Source organism: Alligator mississippiensis, chromosome 10, assembly GCF_030867095.1.
Source record: "Alligator mississippiensis isolate rAllMis1 chromosome 10, rAllMis1, whole genome shotgun sequence".
Taxonomy (NCBI): Eukaryota; Metazoa; Chordata; order Crocodylia; family Alligatoridae; genus Alligator; species Alligator mississippiensis.
The window spans coordinates 58,183,996-58,204,407 of record NC_081833.1 but is presented as its reverse complement, the minus strand read 5'-3'; the positions used below and the strand labels follow the sequence as shown (position 1 = coordinate 58,204,407).

Here is a 20,412-nt window from a genome sequence, read left to right as displayed (position 1 = left end):
CCATATTGTTTAAACTTGCTCATCATCAACTTCCCTCTGTACATGTAGCTAAATTACAAATGGCTCAATGCTAACAAAACATAGCAAATTAAGACAGAATCAGGTCAGACTTCTGTTTGAATTATCTAACTGAGTTTCTAACCTGGCATAGTATTTGTCCACAGCCAAAAAAAAAAAAAAAGTCAGAAATGAATATAAAAGAACCTACAGCAGCTAAAACCTGTGAGCCATAGAATATATAAGAAGAGACTGAGACACAGATACTCTATTTATGGGTACAATCTACACTACCAAAATGATTTGGGGGCATTACCTGAATGGTGATCTCCAGTCAGGAGCTAATACTCAAATTCTGGATTGATTTGTGGGTGGAATACTGTGGGTATTCCATGTATTGAAGGAAGAGACCAGCATACTGAAAATGTACCCCAAAACAGCATAATAGACAGCCACAGGAATATACAATGTATAATTTGTGGAAGCATAAACCTAGATTTTCCTATAAATTGTATTATTCCAATTATTGCACTATTAAATCTTGCTTTTGTTTGTTTGTCCTGCTTTTTGGCATTTCTATCATTTCCAGAAAGTGCAAATTTGAACAACCCCCTCCTCCCACCCCGCCACTAAAAAACCCACACACATACATGGAATGTATTTTTATATGTACTTTATTACTGGGAGAAGTTGTTTTATTTTTATTTCCTTTTATTTTATATTTGGGATTCCTTTCCAGGAGACATTTTAATGGTCTTTCTATAGGTTAGCCTCAAACTGAATTCTTGTGTAAATGCAAATATTGTAGCTATATAGTCAGGAGCATGCTAATACATTCCCTTTCATGGGAAGCATACAAATATTCATCCATTTTCTATATAAAATGTAAAACTTCACAGGTTCTGTTTGAGCTCATTATTGACTAGTATCTTAAGCTTGACAAGTGCTTAGAAGGAGCTTTCCAAGAGAAGTTTGTAGTTAAGCATATGGTAAGCTCGTCCAGTCCATATGACTGGTTGAGCATCGACCACTACTGTTGATACACTTTATGCTCAATATTATGACAGTATTTGTCAATGAAAATTAAATTGCTGTCAAACTTATCCCACTAACTTACACCACAACACTCAGAGAAAGCCAGCTCTGTGACTCAAGCCAATAAGACCTTTTCTAAATACTCATCCGTTTTCCCCACTTCTGAAAAGACCCTTAAGGATTTATATGTGGCTTTAGCAATAATGAATATGAGTTTTCAGAGATTTTTAAGTCACTTGGAAAAATACTGCATTTTATTCTAAACCATTATATATATGAAATCACATTTAGTTTATGTAGGGCCAAATTTTGGCAGATTTCCTTAATTGCCTTTTTTAGAATTTTCCAAATTGGTGAGCATAGCTGATGAAAAAGAATGTGGAAAACGCTTGCATGATTATCAGCAAATTATGTAATTGTGCATGCCGTTACCTATTTGCACGCACAATTATGACAAAATGGATGCATTTGAAAATGTTGATCCTGACCTTGCAAGCACTTACATATATAAGGAGCAGCTTGTACTCATGTGCAAACATTGATTTGGGTGTGTGTTTGCAGTTTCAGTACTTTGCTTTGTATGAGTAAGCAACCCAAGTAAAATGCAGCCAAGAAATCTTAATATACCAGACATTTAAATCAAAGATTACTGCATTTACTCTACAAGATCAAGTTCAGTAGTAGCTTATTAGTGTTATTTGGTTGGATGTTTTTAAAAATATATATTATTGATCTCTTTTTACTTTTGAATTTCCTTTTACATACAGATATTTCACAAATTGAACGTACTACCCAACTGCAAAATTATATTGCTCATGACACTTTCTTCCAGGTCATTTAAACTTTCCAAAGAAATGTATTACAAACATTTCTGGACTTTTACATCACACTTGAAGAAAGTTTAAAGAAAGATGCTGGTAATGAATAAGCACTTTGGCAGGAAAAATATATAGACAGGTGTATCAAGAGCAAAATTATATCAATTTGCAAGAAGTAATCAGAGTAATAGTTACCATTTTTCATTCTGTGTGTAACCCTCACCCCTACACACATGAATCCAATTTTACCTACCATCTTAAGAAAATACTTTCATAGTAAGGCTGACTTACAGGATCAGTCTGGAATTTTACCTCTTTGTTATTGTTCCCTGTATCTTTCATAAATGGATTTTCTCATTAGAATGAGCAGTTAGTACCTAAAAATCTTCAATCCAATTTTCAGTGTTTGCACACACAACATTTATTGAAAAAGTCCAGCACCAAATTTTACTATTTCTGGCTGTATTCTGGAAACTATTTGCTAGTGCACTAGCATACTGCAACAATTTTCTGGGATGAAACATTGTTTATATGAAACAAACAGTATTTTAAGCATGTATTGTGCTATTCAGAGAACAAAGCAAGTAAGGATACCCAACTTTCAACTGGATTAGGCTACATAGCTCATTAAGAAAATCTTATCCAGAAGGTCTTTTACATTAATGGGAGATAAATCAGGACCCTTAGTAGAGGCTTTTCATTTATATTATGTCAAGTAATGAACAAGAATATGCAACCAAAGGTAGCACAGGCCTACAACATTTTGCCATAGCTAACATAGCTAACTATCCTATAAACAAATATTGGCCCTTGGAAGTGTGTGTGCATATACGTATACATTTATACGTATGTGTGTGTGTGTGTGTGTGTGTGCACGTGTGCATTTCATTAGAACCAAAACACCATCTGTCTCTTAAGTTATATGGCCAAATTTATTAAGAGGTGTATATATATGTAAAATTGGCCCTTGGAAGTATGTATGCATGTGTATATATATGTATACTGGGTCTCCATAAAATCCTTGTGCACAACCTAAGTTATTAAAGTTTAAAAGTGCACAAGTACTTTATGAAGACCCTGTACATACGTATGTATACAGTTATGTACGTATGTGTATATGTATGTGTGTGTGTGTGTGTATATATATATCCATACATATACACATACATACATACCTACATACATACATACTTCCAAGGGTCAATTTTACATATATATACACCTCTTAATAAATTTGGCCATATAACTTAAGAGACAGATGGTGTTTTGGTTCTAATGAAATAACTAATACACTCCTCAGGGACTTGAATCTTTGTAAAACTTGCTGACACTAAGCCCCCTTTCTGATCTTGCACCAACAGTGGAACCAACAACAGTTTAAGCTTGTATTGTGACAAAAGTCAAAAGTGAGACATTTTTCACTCTTCTGATTAAGGACTGCAGTAAAACAAACCATAGGCCGTGGGGCTTCTCTACTGTTGCAAGATTTCTGTAGGGGCTACAGGGAAGTGCCAGGGGCTGTTGCATGCTGAGCTTTTAGACATAACCAGTTTTCTACCTTAGACTTCAACGGGCCAAATTTCAGTTGAAGCCACTTTATCCATTGCCTCGATTTGACAGTTTGTTGTTCTTAGCTGCTAGGAACACAGCAGTGTCCCTAGAATACAGATATGAAATTAAAATGTGAAACAGAACAATGTGCACATTTGTTTCTTCTATTGGGAGACACACACATAAAGATTATTGAGATGAAAAAAAGATATAAAAGAAGAAAGAATTTCAGAAATGACAAGTGCACATTAAGCATCAACATTTTTAAACCTACATATTTCTTTGAGAAATTATTTGCAACTCAAAGCAGTACACATTGCTGGGCAATGATAAGCAACTGAAGCAGCAATTAGCTGGAGACTCTAGAATAGAAAAATGTGAGAAGACTGATACATATCTATGTTTCAAGGCGATAACGTCACATGGGCCTATCACAGTTTCAGAACATTGATGGTGGAATTTCAGTCCCACTCTCATATCCAGTACAGAAAGAGGTACATTTTGGCAGTTTAACAAGCCAATGTGGGTGGCAAGGTAGCTGCAAATTTAAGCATGAATGCTCTGGATGTGGGGGCTTGCACCTGATTACCAGATGCTTCAAGCAGATGGCCAGGGAGAGGAGAGAACAAGGCTCATGGTTGCTTCGATAGGGTTACAAAAAGCACCAAAAACCAGTGAGAACAGAAAAAAGACTGCTTTTCTGGCTACACAAGATATCAAGATCAACAGAACCACAGACACACTATATACATTCTGCACTGGTACAAGACATAAGCCACAGAATTTGACCAGGGATTCAAAATTAACACTGAAGGTGATAGAAAAAATAATTTGCAGTTAAACAGGATGGCTAGCTCTCATCTGAGCACACGGTACTGAATAACATTTGGGTTTCCTTTTGAAGAGTTCTGCAGAAAGTTATAGGAGACTTTACATTGATGCCTCATTTATTGCATGCAGCATAGGAGATAATATGTGCAGTCAAAAATGTCAGGTGTTGCAGTGAAGGGCCATTACAGATGAAAGCCAAAATTAAACAGATTTTTTTTTTCATTTTTAATCAAGGACCCCAGGCATTGCAGCAAATAACATTTTGTAAGAAAAGGCAGGAAGCAAAGGTGTGATGTGGGTATAATCTTAGGAATTTGATTCTACTCCATGGTGGCAAGTAGATGGGCAAAACCTTTCAGTGGCTTCACTCCTACATTACAAGAGGGTTGGCTGTTGTTCTGTTCTTAAAATCATTCTATATAAAATGCTAGGTATGAAATCATGGGTCTAGTTAGTTTTCAGATGGGAAACTTCTAAAGAGACCCTCTTTTGAGGCACTCTTTTCTCTGATGTCATTTATGAACAGATGCTATACCATAGCTATGGGAAGAGGTATTGACATAAAACATAAAGGCGCTGTGACCTGAAAGCATTAAGATCCTTATAGCATCCTTGGTAAAAATGAGAGGTTTAGGGCTGGTTTTCTGGATAAAATCCCATTCTGATAATTACATACTTCCCACTGTAGTTTCAGTTGAATGTCTTACCACCCCCAGGACCCCACCCCAACTCTCCTGCATAGCACTGCCACAGGGTTTCCAAGCCAGAGATGACTGCATTCCATGCATTCACTGGTTGATGAAATGATCCACGTATACACAATTGCTACATAAATATAGAACACAGTATTATTATAAAGAAAAAAACCCACTGTTCTGTAATAAACAGATAGAACCTAATTATGTAGTCCAGCATACAAAGCTCCTCCTGACTTCAATACATGAACATGCAGTAGGATTGGGCCCATAATGACACGTGATAAACAGACTCTCGGTGTTAACTATGCATTTAGAATACCATAAACATACATTATTCTGTTAAACATTGTGAAAGATGAAAATGGACCAATATGCCATATATGATGCCCATAAAATATAGCCTTGATTCTGTATACCCAAACGGTGATTTTGGTCTTTTACCCACTAAGTCAAGAGGAGATAGAGGGACCACTCTCCTTCTGGGTGACCTGAGGGGCCAAGCCTACACTTAACTTAGCTACAGTGCTGGGGCTCTGTCCTTTCACGTGTGAACAAAGTGCCAGTTAGGAAGAGTAAAAGGGAGGAAAAAGTCCAATTATTGGCTTCTTCCTGCTACCTAGGGCTTGGGTCCCAGCTTTTGGAAGCACCTTATATGAGGAAATATGCTACATGAGGAAGCCAGATGGCAACTTAGGGAGGCCTCAAGATGGAGAGCTGACCTTAGTAAAGAAAGAAAGAAAGAAAGAAAGAAAGAAAGAAAGAAAGAAAGAAAGAAAGACTAATGGATTTGCAAAATGTCCTACCATATTCTGGCCATGGGAATTTTTTGCTTGACATCTGACTGACAATCTGACACAGACTCTTTTTACTTCCCTACTGCAAGCAGTTTGGCACATTTTTAATACATACAGATCCAATTTTTTTTTCAAGAAATTGAGAGTACAGCACTTAAATGAATGAGATAAAGCAGAAAATGAAACACAACAATAGCTACAGAGAAGAAACAAGAAGCTTACTTACTGTGGCCTCTCCTCTTTAGCGTTCTAATCATTACAGTACATCCGCTCAGCATTACTTTTTCCTTCTGCACAAATAATTAAAGAAACACCTGTGTTCTTTTCATTCAGTAAAGAAAAGCCACACTTACAAGCTTATAATTTTTTACTGTTTCATCAGACAGAACAAGTGTGATTTACAATTCCAAGGCTTCAAAAGTGGGGGGGAAAGGCTACCAGTGTCGATTGGAAAAATTAAAAAATACTCCTAATAATGATAACAGCAGCAAAGTTAACAATAATCTGCTTCCAAATGGCCAGTGCCTATACGCAACTTTGAAATCTGAATAAACTCCTGGAGGTGACTCTCTGCCAGCATTTACTCCTATGCCAGCTTTCTCACAAACGAACAGCTTGTATCTCCATGAAAACCAATGGATGGAACAAATTGTATTAAATTATGTAAAATGATACTAAAGAGCACAATCTACCAGTAAAAAATATATTTAAAAATTGGAAAATCTTGTTTTAATAAATTTGAGAAAATTATGAGAGACAATTAGGTGAGGAAAATGCTAAATTTTTATTGCACTTAAAGGGATGTCTCTTGGCTATCAGCAAGAAATGAGATTTATCCTTTCATAGGTCAGACAAGCATAATTCTTTGGTGCCTTTGACACCTGTGAGTTATTTAGCCTTCCTCATACTTCTGCATGTAGAGAAATCCCATCTCTATGAAGCTGAGCACAGCCCTGTGACAGTCTCAAATTGTCCCTCCCCATCATGCTGTAGGAGCTGTCACTGCATATTATGTATCCAAATTTCCTTCCATTTCACGCAGACCCTTTTTTTTTTTTGAGTGTGTAGGGGATGTAAATAACTGTAATTAGCACCAAATTTGCTATATACTCAGAAAATGATTAAGAATATTTCAGACACCTTTATGAGGACTTTTGTAATTTAAATATACTGCTATGCCTGGGCAGAGAACATTCCAGTAACTTTGACCGAAATGGTTTTTAAATTGATGGTTTCCAAGCATGAGTCAGTTAATCATGAACAAAAAGATCTAACTATTTCTGCACCCAGGGTGGCAGAAAGGGTAAGGTTGTGAGAGCTCTTGGCTGGCTTGAGACTTTAAATGACACTATATTGGCATACAATAGGAAGTCATAATTCAGGGCTTTGTTCAGATAATACACAGCTCCATGGTTGCTGAGACACAGAATTTCTGCAGGCTTGTGCAACTTAGTACCCAAGGAGCCAAGTCATATTTTAGGAAACAAAACCATCTCCCTGCTAAGGTAGTGGGACACAAGTTCTAGTTTCCATTGCTCACTGGATGAGTCCCTTAGTGTCTGTTGTGGTATAGGGCCAAGCCTGGTGATGTAAAGGGTTTCCATTGAGCCTGCTTGGGAAGACCGGTGGCAATGGTACTGGAATTATTTTACTCTGAGCTGCCAGACAAAAAGCCTACACTTGAACTGCTGCACAGCTTTAAAACTGTACCTTTGCTTATGTTGCAGATCAAAAATGAATTAATCAGAGTGAACACCCCCAGTTAGAGAGAGCCACTAATCCAATCCTAAGATCAGTCTTAAGGTAAAAGGTGTCCATGTGCATGTATGTGTGTGTACGTGCATTTCTTACAAGAACTGTAGGATCTTGATTCTTGGTTGCAATATACTGTTCGTTTATCCTTGATCTGTGCTAAATCACACATCTAACTCTTTCCAGCCTACCTATGGAAGAACATTGCTATTTTATTGGAATCGAGTAGAATATGCACTTCTAGTTTTACCACGTTGTTCCCCGGAGCAGATCTTTGCAATACTAAAAAAATAAAAAAATAACTTCTGCAGCCACTAAATCACATACAAGAACATCTCAGCAGGACAAATGAGCACTGTAGCTTCCCATAGTCACATGCACTACAGGGAGTCACAACTAATTTCCACTCTGAATAGATCTTATGCAGACGTGGAAGCTTCTCCTGTCTACCACTGAATAACGTTGGGTTCCTTTAAAAACTCACTTTTCACTTGGAGAGCTGAAGACTTTTTAAGGCCCTGGATTATAAATTGAGAATTGTCATTATTTCTCCTCTGCCTAGCTATATGCTAGGTTATGGAACCATTATACTGAAAAGGTAAATAAGACACAAAAAACATTTACACTATTGACAATAATAGTTTAAAAATCATAGGGAACAAAACTAGGATTTTCTAATACAACACAACAGTGCAAAGTTTATTTTTGTGAACAGGGACAAAACCCTTCCTCAAAGGGTTAACACTTTGACTTTACAAATAACATTTCCCTGCCTATGTGATCCAGTTGCCATTGACAGCTTACCCTTGTGACTCACAACAGCTGGAGTTTCTAAACTGGCAGCATCTCAGTGTGGCATCAGGAAATTTAGGATAAAAACATAAAAAATAATCCTAATAAATTCTGAAAAATGGCGAGGTGTAAAGCTCCAAGCACTAAAAAAGCATCCTTCTAGAGAAACTATTTTTAAAAAGGCTATTAAGAGGTGTGAAAGCAAAGCTGTCTATTATGTTTCTAAAGAAAGGTACCAAACGCTTACTTTTCATACCAACAAATTCTGAGTGACCATTTTTGACAGACAGTTAGCACAAGGTGAGTGCTAGTCAGTGGGCTGCAGACCAAAAAAAGTCTCCTGGGTGTAAATTATAAAACTCGATATACTAGAATGAAAAAAGAACTGTAAAGAAAATTGAACATGCCTAAACACTTGGTTTATATCATCTGAATGAAACCTGATCATCACTGATATCAGCGGGGTTTGTCTCTGGTCTCCTTTTTTACACCAACATAACTTGATGTTTCCAAACTAACAGGTACTAGACTTATGCTTTTCATGCTAAAATTGAAAAGAAAAAAAGAAAAGGAAAGCACCTGGTGAAAAATGTTTCCTGTCTCTATGTGTAATTCCCATTAAAAATGTAAGTGGAAAGACTGTAATACAAGCATTGACACCGGGATCAGAACTGGAGGGGCAGATACATCTAATCTGAATGATTCAATTTAATTCTTATAACAGTTTTAAAAATAGAGCTTTGTGTTGAAATTTAAGATGGGCTTCAAATACTTTCAAATAATTTATTCTAAAAAGAAAAAAAAACAGGCTGACAGTGAGTAAATAAGCAGGAAAATTACTCAGAGTGGGATTTGAACACAAGCCTTATATAACTGCATTGGGCCACTGATGGGTTACCCATTTAGAACTGTTCTATTTTAAATGCAACATGTTGCCTGTTTGTCCTTGTGCAGGTTGCCATTTGATTTCGCATCTAGCCTATGCTGCAGGAAATGCTGCATTCAACAACTCCTCAGGTCTGTCTGTAATTTGACTGAACTTTAAATACTGTCAAATTCTGTTAAAAAACTGGCTATACTATTACACAAAATTAAAATGTATATTTGCAGATAATTTTTTTTAAATGTGGTATTTAGAAGCAACATCAAGGAGACAGGTTTTGAACGGGATGGAGATAGATCTCTGTTGCTCAGATTTTGTTTAATGTCAGCTGCCTCATGTCACCCCAAAGTAGCAGACTGCTCCATTTCATGGTGGTTCTGTCTTCCACGAAGGTTTGGCCATAAAGTAAACTTTAGGAGAGGTGTCTCAAAGATTCAGCGCAATGCCACACCTATTTTCTCACTCCTGTGGAAAGCCTTGAATTGACATGAGTGGGCTTTGGATCAAGCTGAGAATCTGTGGCAAAAATGTGATGACATTTTCCATTTGCTGTAACACCAGCTGTTTTTTCTGTATGAAAACCAGTTCACATCAGAACCATCTACATTTCAATGCTCTGCAAACTCAAAGAGAAAACAAAAAGACGTGCAAGCACACACACACACACACTTCATTATTTTTGTCTATTAATAAAAACTAATCATGTGCTATTTAAAAAGCCAACTAAGTATTATTTCTTAAAAAGCTACGGTTTGATTTGGATTTAATTCATACCAGTATAAATCAAAAGTCACCTCTGTGAATCCAATAGTTACACTGGTATAAAAGCAATCTAAATAAGATCAGGGTTAGGAAAAGAATCAGCAATTCAGGAGTTAGGAGACTTAAAGAAAAGAATTCAAATACATTTTGTATGTATACTGTACTATATGTGTACTAAAAGTGCCATTTACACACACAGCAGTCGAATGAAAAAAAAAGAATGCCTTTCTAAAAACAATGATTTAGATGCCATTGCAAAACACCATGGGAGCAATTGTTTTGCATTCTCTCCTAAACGTTGTATGAAAAAATCCAAAGAGTACATTTGCTTATTAAGGACCTTCCCTGTGTTCAGTACTTCTAAAAATATAAGGACTATCATAAAAAATAGTTATACAGGTGATCCACAATTTTCCACCACACTTTTATGCAAGGAATTGGGTTTGCATATTATATATGATTCAAAAAGAATAATTAAAGTCCTACATGGACACATATCTGCCTCAGGGCAGACCTTTTATGTTGTTTTGCATTCCGTGTGTCACTCAAAAGAATTGCAACTGGGAAATGATGTTGAACTAAAATAAGACAAGAACACATTGACTAAAATTATACCCTGTCCAATTTGCTGACACCCCTTTAGACATCTCGCCATGACTGCTGTAGTGCAACCACTGTTCTATGTATGGGTTACATTTAGACGAGTGCATAGTTGTACACTGAAATCAAATAAAGGATCTGGAGAAATGCAACATTCTTGTTGTTAAAAAGATAAAAGATGCTTGGGATTCAAGAGAAGGGCTTTTTACTCACAGTGATCTATATTGGGCAATATTTGCTATCCTGGCAGAAAATAGCATTTGTTGGTTCAGTGCAATATTTGGGTGAGAATAAAACGAATAAGGGACTTGAGCTTACAGCCATTGCATGCCCCAAATTTGTACAGAAGCTAATAGTAAACTGGAGTGGGCAAGAACAACAGGACAAATTTCTTCTATGAAAAAGCCTGGGAATATATTCTAGCTTCTACCACATGATTCACCACCCTAACGATCTACAGTATAGTGGTACCATTGGCTCTGGGGGTGTCATTATTCTATCTTGCCTCATGTTCTTCTGACACAGCCACCATCACTTTTGAAACTAAGGAGCCCAGGATAAAAACCCAATGATTTTATGATATGTGGGATCCCTTTTTAAACCACTTAAGAGCTAAATTTAACACATCCTTTGCATGCCACCCCTCCCCATCCTACTTTTCCTTCCCACCTCCAGCCTTCTCTTTGGCTGTTTTGTTTTCTCTCTAGTTTCACTCATTTCCTTAATTAAGTTGATAATGTAATTATGTCACAGCTGTAGCATCCTCCTCTTGCAGAGGTGGCTAGATCTCTATAACCTCAGCATGCTTTATGATTGATTGATATATACAGAGATAATTGTTACTTTTCTGAAATGTTATAAATAAGTTTTTAAAAGCAAGGTATCAGGTGAGGCAGAAGGGAGGGAGACTAATATTTGGTATGAAGCTTCTCATGCTTACAGTCATGAGATAATTGTGTTACCTTCAGTGAGGGCAAGGATATGCATTTCCTGGACCTCGAATTCTGAAACACCATAAGAGGGACAGTATTTGATTTAAGAGGAGGGAAGAGGGTGAATGGAGGCTTACTCCATGTTGTACTGACTTTTCAAGCAGACAGGAGAATGCACTCAATTACTCCCTCAGCAGTCTCGGTATAATGCCCAGAAAAAAACGTACAAAAAGAGTGGCGCATAGCTACTGTACATTCTCAAATGTGAAAATCAGATACTCATGCAAAGAAGTCAAGCTAATATGACATGTAGGCTGTAATCAATATATTTATCTTCTTATTTTACTTGAGAGTAGAAGTTTCTGTGAGGTATTTGATATATGACTCTTGGTAATGAAAGAATAATATCCCTGACCTTTTATTACATATGGAAATATTTAAGGGTTTTACATCAACATATTATGGCATATTAATAGGAGACAATCTAGAGGAATAGTTAACTAGTAAGAGGGAAAAAGCTCCATATTCTACATCAACTTCCAAAAGAGAAATTGGATGAAGTGCTTGTCCCTATGAACAAACAAAACATACCTACTGGGACATGTAAACAGCTCCAGTATGACTCATGGGTCCAGTCTATTTTACATCAAATCTGTGAGCAAACTTATACTCCTAAAACAAATGTGTTAACAGGAGGTCAAAGTTATAAACTGAAGCACTCAAAATCCAGGAAACATTAATGCTAAAGTTCAGTTCTCCCTCCTTCAACGTGCGTTTTACTGCCCTGACTTCATGTATTGCCATGGTGCCCTTCTTGGCACCCTGCATAGTTCAATATGCACTTAAGGAGATACGTACGGGCATCACAAAGGTCTGCTAGCCATGTGTACTTGTGAAGCACTTGTGCCTCCCTAGCTTGAATTCAGGGGGGATTGTTACTAAAAATGCTGAAAATGTTGAAATGTTACTGTCTATGCACAAACTTTGATCTGCAAAGCATCCTAAATCAGTCAAAATGAATCCAATTTTCCCTGGGATATGCGAAGGCTATATATCAACTCCAAGATTGTTCAGTTGGAATGTCAGATATTAGGACTCGACACAAACGTACAAATGCTTTGCAGTCAGATGAGATGAGTTACATTAGCTTCAGATGAAGAGTGTAAGAGGGTTTGAATGCATCTCTGAAGCTGAAGGACCTAGGGCTAGGGAAGAAGAGATGACTTCTAAAAACCTGGCCAAGTTGTTCATTTCTTGTTGCTTGACAATGGCCTTTTTAATATGGAACTGGTCTAAAACGATATGCCACAAACTATATGTCTACATTACAGACTGTAGCATAGCATAAAGATACCTGAGTTAGTTTTAAATGAACTTTTTAGATACCTGAAGTAGCAAGCTGTGGGAGCACAAATCTTACCACAGGCTAATTTACATGGCTAAGAAGTTTGCAGGGTAGATGCACTATGAGTTACTTTGCTGCTTTTGAGAATTTTCCTCCAAATCTGGAAAATTTCACTCTGGTAAGTGAAACTGTTCGAAAATTTGAGATGCTGACAATGGAATATTAAGATGAGGGGGGAGGAACATTATCAACCTGAACGATTGCTACCACCAACAATCTGGCGATCAGTACTTACTGAAAGAACTGAGAGGAGGGTGATAGAAAGAGTGCAAAGGCTCTCATTTTGTGCACAGTATGGTGTCAAGAACATTGTTAGTACTGAACATACCAATAAATAATAACAAAGTACATTAATAATAAAACAAGAATAATAGTACTAACAAGTTTTAGTATGGAACAGAATATGGGTGGAAATGTGGAAAACAGTTGAGCCCACAGGCAGCAAATAAGATAAGCTTCATCTAAAGGGGGCTCTTTTGTCAAAAAAGAGTGCAAATGGAAACTTAACAAATGGCAATGCTGACTCTCCAAACACTCCTTCGCTCTGTCTTGGGACCAAATAGCCCCTAAAGTTCCACCAAAAAAATCTTATTAGCCCAGTGTACCATACAATGAGTCCTGTGTTAATTTTATTGCCATGATTACTACAAGAAATATGTGTCCCACATACAGGGTGTGTATACACATGCAAATACTCTGGGGTGGGTTTACTTTAGAGTAATTTACTCTAGAGTAAACTCACCCTGGGCAGGTGTCTACACAGCTAGGGTGAACTCATGGGGCCAGAAGAAAGCTGCCCTGGAACTGCCTGGTGCTGGGGTGGGCTCTGCCTCCAGACCTCAGGCAGGGATAATGTCACCCTGTCCCGGCAGCAGCGAGCTCCTGGCCCCAGCTCCATGATCTGGGGCAGGGGGCTTGGAAAGAGCTGCAGGGGAGAGACAGGTCCCAGCTCTCTACCCCGGTCCACCAGTGGGGCAGTTAGCATTGAGCTCCTGGCTGGTTGGTGATAGCTCCTGCCTCAATCGTCCAATTGGGGCACAGGGCTGGGAACTTCCCACTGACTAGGACAATTCCTGACCAGCCTCAAGCTGCACAGGGAAGTCTACATGTGCAGCCCAGAGCTGGCTGGGGACTGCCCAAAATGGGACAGTCCCCAGCCACCTCCAGGCTGCACATCCCCATCCAACCTAGGGCTAGCTGGGAACTGGTGGCAAAGCCTGCCCTAGCGGTTGGCAGTTCCCAGGGATAGGGAGCAATCTCCCACCCCTTGCTAACCGAGAACAAATTTGCTCCCAGTTGGCTGTCTACACGTACTATATTGTGCAGTCATTACTCCTGAGTAAATTTGCTAGTTGTATTGACAGGTAGTTGTATTTGACTAGTTGTATTAACAGCTCTAATGCTGTACTTGAGTTTAGACCAAATTACTGTGCGGTAAGTGTCTGCACATGTAGACGGTGATACTTACTGTGCAGTAATTTGTTCTAATATCAAGTAAAGAGTCCTGTGTAGACACGCCCACAGTTTATCTAATGGAAAGGTCATCAAGGAAACATTAAGAATCCAACATGTCAATTTTTTGTGGACATACAGACGTTCTACTGCTCCCAATTCTTCAGTTCCACCAACAGGAGATCAGATAATCTTGTCAAATATGCCTGTATTACATAGGCCACTTTGTGTTCTTAAGTGCCTTGAACACATGGGAACTCAAAACTCCTTGAAAGGGAATGAGACTTCAGCCCTCAAATCACTTTTGAAAATGCCATTTAGGGTCAGGTTCTTAAGGGTATTTAGATTCCTAATTGGATTCTCATAGAAGTGAAACATAGAAGTATCTCTGACATCATTTGTAGAGTCTGGAGACCCTTATTCTCTGATGTGAGTGCAAGGGTAGAGAGTGCTGTTGAGACTCCTGGGATTTCCTCCAATGGGCTGTCTAACTTTGCAAGAAGCAGGTCAATGACATGGATGTATACAGATTTATTGATTGCCTGGTACTTTGTCTATGCTAGCTCTCTGGGTGTAGCAGTTTCACAGATTATTGCATGCATGTCAGCAAAGAAAAATAGAATAAGGTACCCTTTACTTGTGTCTGTGATGTACAGCCAGAGCTCCCCAAGGTCTTGAACAGTACTGATTAAGGAAACACAGCACCCTGCAGGGCCAGGCCTGAAAACATATTAGCTCTTAGCCTGCAATCAGGCCTCCATGTGACCACAAAAGAAATACTTAAGGCATATTCTTAGCAACCGTCTTCAACTATTTGCCAGGCCACAGATTTTGGTTTCCACCCTGTGGCAGAAATGCCACCGTGGGTGCCCCTCTGCAGAGACCTGTCTCAGCCAGCCTGGGAGGCTGGTGTTTCATTCCTCAGGGCGGGGATCTCCCACCTGGTCTACATGACAAAAGCCTGGCGCCTGGGAGGCGATGCTCTGGTCACCTGGGCAGGGAGGAAAGACCCGGCCCTGCACGGGCCCAGGTAGCCAGGGATGCGGGGGAGATTGGTCGGCTTGTGGCCAGTATTGGCAGCTTCGATTGGACCGGGCTGCTGAGGTCAGAGAGGTTATTTAAGGGCTCGGTCCAGGAAGAAGGGGGTCAGCCATTAGCCATGCGGTCATCCAGGTGAATCTGAGCCTGGCTCTCTCCTCATCACCGCATGCTCCAAGAGTGCCCTGCCTCCAGAGGATACAACAACCACCTCTGGACGATGAGAGTGAGTAAGCTACTAAAGATCCGATTAGATATTTAGTTTCAGTAACTCAGATGAGTTTAAACGGCTACCTCAGCCACCCTGGTTTGCTCTATGGGATTCCTTTGATATTCCTGTAATATTTCTACGATATTGCTCTACCTTTTACCCTGTTTCCGCCCTACCCCCTGTAATCAATAAAGTTCTCCTTTGTGACCGGTGTGGGAGACTTATTGAGGGGTGGGTCTAAATTATGCCAAGGAGGCCCCTTAGGTCTGTGGACTAAGGGAGACTTTCCTAATAAGCCCCTGACTTGGGGAAGTGCCCCAAGTGCTTGTATTGGGTCTAGTACCCATTGGACGATCAGGCCTGCGTTCTCCAAGGCGCGCAGAGCCAGAAGTGAGTCCAGAGCCTTGGATGGTGGCAGCGGGACCCCAGGCTAGCGGGTGTGCTCCAGGGAAGGGGTCGGCCGGACGGGAGGCACCCTAAGGGAGGCACTCGGAGCCTGGAAGGTGGTCGGGCACGGGGAGGTGGGCGGCTCAACGCAGGAGCGCCCCCTACTGGCTCGCCACACGTGGTGGGAGCGGTGGGATCCGAATACCCTGCTGAATTAGAGGCATAATTTGGGAAAGGAATAGAGTCACTGAAATCCCTTGAGCAAACAATTTCTAATTTGACATCGGGTCGACTGGATAGGGTAGAGAGTCAGGATGGCGGACGAGTATGTCCGGATGACTGTGCCCGAACTGAAGGAACTGGCAAAAGAGAGAGGCCTTCATGCAACAGGAAGGCTAAAGAAGGATGAGCTGGTTAAACTCTTGTGCACCAGCGAGTCAGAACCAGCGTCAGCTTCATGCTTGTCAACTCCTGGGCCTGACCCAGGACCACACTCCCGCTCGCCAAGCCCAGAGGCTGCCGGGAGATCACTCTCTGAGAGCGAGCAACAGAGACTCCATGAGAGAGAGATGAAAAGGATGGAGCTGGAGGAGAAAAGGCTGGAGCAGGAGGCCCAGAGTGAGAAGGAGCAGATAGAATTGAAAAGGCTGGAGCTGGAGGCCCAGCGCCAGCGCGAGAAGGAGCAGATAGAATTGAAAAGGATGGAGCTGGAAGAGAGGAGGTTGGAAAGGGAAGCCCGGTTGGAGGCACAAAAGCTGGAAGCACAGCTCCATTTGCAGACCATTGGGGGAAACGCGAACCCTCCGCAAGCGTCCGGGGAACACCCCAAACTGGATGTCTCCGCCTTCGCTCGCTACCGGGAAGGAGACGATCCTGCAGTGTTCCTAAGCAACTTCGAAAGACAAGCCCAGCGGTGCAAGGTGCCGGAGGAAAAGATCATGATGTACTTGTCTGCACTGGTAGAGGGTGACATGGCGGTGGTCCTTAACAGCCTGCCCTCAGACGCAGCTGATGACTATAATGCCTTTAAAGCTGCAGTGTCTAAAAGGTTCCAGTTAGGACCAGAGTATTTTCGGAAAAAATTCCGGAATGTGAGCCCACAACCCGGAAAGTCATTGACTGATTTTGGGGTCCTGTTGGAGGACACATACATTAAATGGTTAGCCGAAGCCAAGGCTGACACTGCAGAAAAGTCACGCCAGCTCCTGGTGCTGGAACAATTCTACTATTGCTGTCCAACAGAGGTTAAGACCCTGGTCAGGGACAGGGACCCCAAAAATGTTCACGAGGCCGCAGAAATTGCAGACCGACTGTTGCTAAACCGTGAGAAGCCTCCCTACTTTGGGAAGGAGCAAAAAGGGTTCCAAAGAGGGGGGAAGGGAGGCCCAGGTCAAAAAGGGGAAAGAGGTCCACCTCCTGCCGAGCGCAAGGCGGCCCCAGATTCGGACAAACCACCCAATTCGGAAAAGAGGGGGTGCTATAACTGCGGGGAGCAGGGCCACATCAAGCCCAACTGCCCAAAGCTAAGCACTAGACCCAGGCCCATCAGGCGTGCAACAGCCGTGAGCAGCGAGGGGGAGGGCCGGAGCCCCTCTGAGGAGAGTGTCTGTTGCTACAGGATCACAAATTCGGAGGAGGTGATGGCCCCCCACCGGACCATGATCACAGTGAAGGGGAGGACCCTTGTGGGGGAACTGGACACGGGGGCCAGTGTGACACTGATTAGTTCCAACCTGGTCTCACCTGCAGACATAATCCCGGGGAAGACCTTCACTATTCACGGAGTGGGGTCCGCACCCCAGAAGGTACCGGTATTCTGTGCCCCCGTCGTGTGGAACGACTGTGCAACGTACCTGGAAATGGGGGTACTGGAAGGGGCTCCGGCCCCCATCCTGGTGGGACGGGATCTTATAGAGCAGGAAGCCCAGCTTCGGAGGTGGGAACAGATCCAAGAGCCAAAGCCCCGCACCGTTCATGCGGTGACTCGCCTGCAGAGCAGGAAGGCTAAAGAAGGGGGGTTAGGAAATCCCCGGGAGAAAGTCACACCATTGGCCGCAGGGGAAGGGACCCCTGCAGACGGCGATTGCACCCTGGTCCCAGAGGGAACCGGTAACCCCGAGGGTGGGTTAAGTGACAGTCCCGGGGAGGCGTGCATTCTGTCAGTGGCAGAGGGAGGTGACACTAGCAGGGAGGAGACCCAGGAAGTCCCTGTGGGTGAGTGTGCACTCCCTGCTGATGGCCTAGTTGGGCAAGAGGAGTTCAAGCAGGAGGTTTGGGAGGACCCCAGCTTGGAGGGACTCCGGCAGATGGCTCAGGAGCAAGAGACTGAGTTCACTCCGGACAAGAGGGAACAGGTGGTCTGGGATAAGGGGCTTCTCTATCGGTTGTGGGTGCCAAAGAACCATGCCGAGACCAGGGAGCCCCAGCGCCAGCTCATAGTACCCCGGAAATACAGACAGCAATTGCTTGCCCTGGCTCATGATCTACCGTGTGCTGGTCACATGGGCAGGGAACGGACACGCCAGCGGTTGCAGGTGAACTTTTTTTGGCCCAGAATTGCCCAGAATGTGACGGACTATTGCAAATCTTGCAAGACATACCAGCGGACGGGCAAAAGTGGGGACAAGAGAAGGGCTCCCCTGCAGCCCCTCCCGATCATCGACCAACCCTTCCACAGGGTGGCCGTGGACATTGTGGGACCGCTGAAGCATAGGACTCGTAGGGGAAAGAAATACATACTGACTCTGGTGGATTACGCAACGCGGTACCCGGAGGCAGTTGCCTTGACCTCCATCGAGGCCTCCGTGGTGGCTGATGCCCTCATCAAGGTCTTCTGCCAGCTGGGTTTTCCCTCCGAGATCCTGACGGACCGGGGTGGGAACTTCATGGCGGAGGTGATGGAGTGCCTGTGGGACTGCTGTGGGGTGCAACACCTTAAGACCACAGCCTACCACCCTCAGACAAATGGGCTGGTGGAAAGGTTCAACAGGACATTGAAAGGGATGCTCAAGGCCTATGTGGACTCCAACCCCAATGACTGGGATGAGAAACTGCCGCATCTGCTCTTTGCCTACCGGGAGGTGCCCCAGGAGTCCACTGGGTTCTCGCCCTTCGAGCTGATGTTCGGGAGGCGAGTGCGAGGTCCTCTCGATTTGGTGAGAGAGGAGTGGGAAGGGAAGATCGCTTCCACAAAGACCTCCGTGGTGGAGTATGTGCTTGACTTCCGTCAGAAACTGACTGACATGATGAAGGTGGCACGGGACTCCCTGGGACAGGCCCAGGAGAAGCGAAGGTCCTGGTATGATGAGAAGGCCCGCTTACGTACCTTTGAGCGGGGTGAGAATGTGATGGTTTTCCTGCCACTAAAAACGGACAAGCTGCAAGCTGCTTGGGAAGGTCCCCATGCTGTCCTGGACAGACTGGATGATGTGACCTATGTAGTGGGTATTAAGGGTAGGAAACCTAAGACAATTCACGTGAACATGCTTAAACCCTACTACGACAGAAAGGAGATGGTATTCTGGGGCCCCTCCGTTGAGGGAACTCTGGAGGACCCCGAGGAGCCGGTCATGTATGGAGACTGGGATGGCGAGGCAGAGATCGAGGAACTCCGCCTGCCGGACCATCTGCCCTCCCAGGACAAGGACCAGCTGCTCGCAGCGCTCAAGGACTTTGAGACTGTGTTCTCTAACAAACCAGGTAGAACAGACCTGGCGGTACACTTGATAGAGACGGGCAGCCATCGCCCTATATACTCCCGACATTACCCAGTCAATGAGAAGGTGAGGCAAGAAATAGAACGGGAGATCGCAGAGATGGAGGAGTTGGGGGTAATCCGGCCTTCGACGAGTCCCTGGGCCAGTCCGGTGGTGCTCGTCCGGAAGCAGGACGGGACCATCCGGTTCTGTGTGGACTACCGGAAACTGAATGCCATCACCACCCCTGATGCATACCCTATGCCCAGGATGGACACGTTGCTGGATCGCCTGGGCCCAGCCAAGGTGATCTCTACTCTCGATCTGTCCAAAGGATTTTGGCAGATGGCGCTGGACCCCGATGCCATAGCCAAGTCTGCCTTTACCACACCTACGGGGCTATACGAGTTCACAGTTTTACCTTTCGGTTTGCGCAACTCGCCTGCCTCTTTCCAGAGACTGATCAATAATCTGCTGCAAGGATGTGAGCAGTTTGCCATGGCTTACATCGATGACATCGCCATCTTCAGTCCGGATTTCGAGTCGCACCTGACTCACCTGACCACCGTGCTAGGTAAGATCAAGCAAGCTGGTCTTACGGTGAAAGCCAAGAAGTGCCAGTGGGCACTATCGGAAGTAGTGTACTTGGGTCATCGTGTGGGTGGAGGTCATATTGCTCCCTTGTGGGACAAGATCGAGGCCATCAAAGACTGGCCGCCTCCACAGACCAAGAAGCAAGTCAGAGCCTTCCTTGGCCTGTCGGGTTACTACCAAAGATT

At 42.8% G+C, this 20,412-nt stretch overlaps 1 protein-coding gene across 15 annotated transcripts in view; it reads right to left on the bottom strand.

Moving 5' to 3' along the window:
• The window catches only part of ZNF536 (zinc finger protein 536), a 464,250-nt gene that overhangs the window by 101,898 nt on the left and 341,940 nt on the right, over positions 1-20,412 (bottom strand). The window contains exon 12 of one of the 15 annotated variants that reach the window (XM_059713830.1): positions 5,951-6,014. The exons of the other annotated variants lie outside the window; for them this stretch is intronic. Coding sequence (XP_059569813.1) covers positions 5,974-6,014 — 41 coding nt within the window. The 3' untranslated portion in view covers positions 5,951-5,973. The remainder of the gene's footprint in view (positions 1-5,950; positions 6,015-20,412) is intronic. 15 annotated transcript variants of the gene reach the window in all.